This window comes from Camelina sativa, chromosome 19, assembly GCF_000633955.1.
Source record: "Camelina sativa cultivar DH55 chromosome 19, Cs, whole genome shotgun sequence".
NCBI lineage: Eukaryota > Viridiplantae > Streptophyta > Magnoliopsida > Brassicales > Brassicaceae > Camelina > Camelina sativa.
Window position 1 is genome coordinate 12,607,398 of NC_025703.1, and position 3,599 is coordinate 12,610,996.

Sequence of the window (3,599 nt, forward strand, 5' to 3'; positions counted from 1 at the left end):
TTTAATTTTACATATTCATAATATTTTAAATTTTATTAAATTTATATATATTAATTATAATATTTAAATAATTAGGAATCGAAGTTCTTCTTACGTTAAGAATCAAAACTCACTGGTTTGGAAAATAAAATGGAAAATATATCATAGCTTATGACTTTATGTCTCTATATAATATTGATTGCTGTTTCTTATTTTTGGTTGGAATGAAATGTAAAATATTTAGGAAATAAAATCTGAAATGATGTTATTTTTGGAAAGTTTTAGGGATTAAATTTGTAAATAAGTTTTTAAATACATATAACTTCAAGGGTAAAACACCAAATGTACTTCAAAAATGTTAATATAGATTTAGGAAACAAAATCTGTCGTGATACTATTTTTGGAAATTTTGAAGGATTAATATTATAAATAAAATTTTAAATAAGTAAAACTAAAAAGGCATAACACAAAATGTACTTCAGAAATGTTAATATAGATTGTTATATGATTTGCGCTGTATATTGGACCAAAGGAAAATATTTATAATCACAGTGACAGAAAGAATAGTTATAATATATTTTTGTTATAATTGAAAACCTTTTTCACCTTGAGAGATTAAAGAAAAAAAAAAAAAAAACACAGAGCATTGCTCCAAAATTGAAAATTCAATGTGAAGGTAAGTAAGTAGAAGAAGAAGGGTAAATTTACGGACCACGACCAGAGACAAAACAGAAACAACTAGGTCTTTGATCTTCCGGGATCATTCCGCCACCTTTAGAGGTGTCAACAGTTTCAAGCATCTTCACCACTTCCTCCATTTCCGGTCGCTTCTCCGGGTTTGCTTCCCAACATCTCTTCATTATGATGGCCAACGATGTTGGACAACATCTTGGAATGTCCGGTCTCAAATTCTGTTTAACACAACAACTTTACAAATTGAGAAACGAACAGGGATTACAAATGAGCAATTTAATAGGTCTCACTGGTTAATTTGAAAACCAATAAAACCAAAAAAAAACTGAACCGAATTAAATCGAATTAACAAATCCTCTATAGACTTCTTAATGCCACAATATAACAAATTTCATAACTTTGAAAGATTGAGATTATATTAAAGTTCCACTGACCTGACGAACAACAGCAGAAGAGACATCAGCAAAGCTGAGATCAGGATAAGGCATGTCACAACAATAAATCTCCCACAAGCATATCCCAAAGCTGTAAACATCGCATCTTCTGTTGTATGGCTTACCATCAAGAACCTAATTGATCAAAGTAATTTGAATTACACTTTGAAACCAAAACTAATACCCACTTTTTTTGAACAATGTGACCTCTCTGTTTTTGTGTACCTCTGGAGCCATGTATCCAAGAGTTCCAGTTTCTCCAGTCATATCCTTTGGATTCTGAGCTTCAACTCTAGCTACCCCAAAATCAGCAATTTTTAAATTCCTCTGATAATCCAATAGCATATTCTCTGTTTTCACATCGCGATGAACAATCCTCTCCGAATGCAAATAACTTAGCCTACAGAAAATGTGATCATCATCATTATGAATGTAATCATAAGTCTCTTTCTTGGAGTTGAAGAATGAGTTCTATAACATTCATACCCTCGGGCAAGATCGAGAGCGAGTTGAACCACGATTTTAAAAGCGAGTTTCTTGCGCCTGTTTCGGAACAAATACTGCTTAAGAGTTCCACCAGGAAGATACTCCACAACGACACAACAAGCTCGCTGAGGCAACGAGTTCTGTGTCTCAGCTGATGAAGGTATCTTCAAATTCGTTGTTCCCATTGATGCTCCCACAAACTGTTTTTATTATCCATATAGACTCATTCAATACATACATACACACACAAAGAGATCACTAAGGAGGTTATTTCTATTTACCTTTGTGACATTAGGATGGTCAAGTTTGTGCCAAACCGCAACTTCTTGACGGAATGAAGCACGAAGAGCAGAAGTCTCAGCCGCTGTAGCGTACCCATCTTCTCCCCAATCAAGCACTTTCACTGCCATTTTAGCACAAAGCCAAACACTAAAACAAGTTACACAAAGTACAAAAATATTCTCATTCATAATCAAAAAAGTCTTCAAATTCTCGCCTGCAACATCTTGGCCATCATAGATGCCTTTGTAGACAATACCATAAGCACCACGAGCAATAACATTCCTCATCTCCAATTTAGCCAACTCGATCTCCCACTCTTCTTTAGGCTTAGGGTTCTTCTCAATGCTTCTTGACCAAACCCTACTCAGATGTTTCTCAAGCTGGATGTCTAAATTCTTCAAATCGATCTTGTCAGCTCGAAAAATCATGTCTTTCTTGCTGTTGTTCCCAACAGCTCCTCCTCTGTTTCTGAGGTTGTTTTCCGGTGAAGCTTTTGTCTCGTTTCTTGTTTCCATCTCTGTTTTTGCTTCCTTGTGAAACAATCTCCAAACACACAGAGACACAACTCAAAGCAACCCCTAAAAATTCAATCAGACTTCTTGGTTCAAGTAATCACCAAACACAACCCCAGAACTTATCAAAATTTTCATCATCATCAATTTTTTTTTCCTAAAAGAGAATTTAGCAAATCTGTTAAATGATTAAACACAAAAAATGATCAGAGAGGCTGAATTTTATTTATTATTTTCTTTTTGTAAGATTTTTTTTTTTACTTTTACACCAACCCCAGCACACGTTCTTCTGACACTACAGATTCTAGTATGACATGAATATTTTTTTTTTAAATTCCACAAGCTAAAAATTCTCTTCAATTATAGCGTTGAAATTCAAATTTTTTTTAGAAAATCGAATACCAAAATGTGAAAAGCCAATAATTCAACAAGAAAATTTATGTTAAAAGAAAAAAGTAAACCCTAAGACACCGACGCGTTGGCCACTATTATCATTGACCCAAATAAATTTATAAAATTTTCTATATTATCGTACCCAGAAAACGTCACAATATAAATAAAACACTAAAATCTCAGAAATCAAACGTTATCATCATCTACTAGACCATGCAAAAACACATAAAATCTGAGAGTTTTTGGAATAGAAGAGGAGATTTGAAAGAAGGGTTTTTACACGATTCCTTCTCCGAAAAACAACCTCAGAGAATATATTAAAACAGAGGATCAATGAAAGGAGAAGATCTGAGGAAGAGAAAAAGGAAAAAAAAAAGAATCTAAAGAGAGGGCCAAAGAAAAAAAGGAGTTTTAGGAAACGAAGAAGGAGAGGCTGAGAGTGAAAGACGGGAAAGAAAGAAATGGTTTAATTTTGAGTCAAAGCTTGTTTTAAGGAGACGTATTTTGCTAATTGTTGACAAAAAAAAAACAACATGTACAGAGAGAAATTGACCTACTTAGGCAAAAATTTGTGGAAAAAAAAAAAAAGATTTATTCGTTTCTATAATTACAATTTTTCAAAACCGTTGAAAATTTTTTTAGATTTTATTTGTAGTCCAAATAAGTCTGTTAGTGGGAATGGTAAGATTTTTTTCTTTCCTTTTTTTAATTGAGAATTTATTTGTATTTTAATATGGGGTGCAGATAACAACCTTTGATTCTTGGAATGTCTTAACCAAATTTTTATATTAAGTTTTGAATGGTTCCTACGGATTGAGTG

The 3,599-nt window shown here is 33.0% G+C and overlaps 1 protein-coding gene across 1 annotated transcript; it reads right to left on the bottom strand.

Annotated features, from left to right (window-relative positions):
- On the bottom strand, positions 501 to 3,244 carry LOC104766172 (serine/threonine-protein kinase HT1-like). The gene is made up of 6 exons (XM_010490005.2): positions 2,089 to 3,244; positions 1,874 to 1,995; positions 1,593 to 1,792; positions 1,332 to 1,506; positions 1,107 to 1,241; positions 501 to 890 (listed from the first exon to the last, which is right to left on the bottom strand). Exons 1-6 carry the CDS (start codon positions 2,387 to 2,389, stop codon positions 684 to 686), a joined length of 1,140 nt encoding a protein of 379 aa, XP_010488307.1. The 5' UTR covers positions 2,390 to 3,244; the 3' UTR covers positions 501 to 683.

Excerpts from the sequence above, each read along its gene's own strand:
- LOC104766172 (XM_010490005.2), bottom strand. The coding sequence starts at position 2,389 with ATGGAAACAAGAAACGAGACAAAAGCTTCACCGGAAAACAACCTCAGA. Across the intron at positions 1,996-2,088 it reads TGATGGCCAAGATGTTGCAG|TGAAAGTGCTTGATTGGGGA; the intron begins GCGAGAATTTGA and ends CTAAAATGGCAG. Across the intron at positions 1,242-1,331 it reads TTGGATACATGGCTCCAGAG|GTTCTTGATGGTAAGCCATA; the intron begins GTACACAAAAAC and ends TTGATCAATTAG.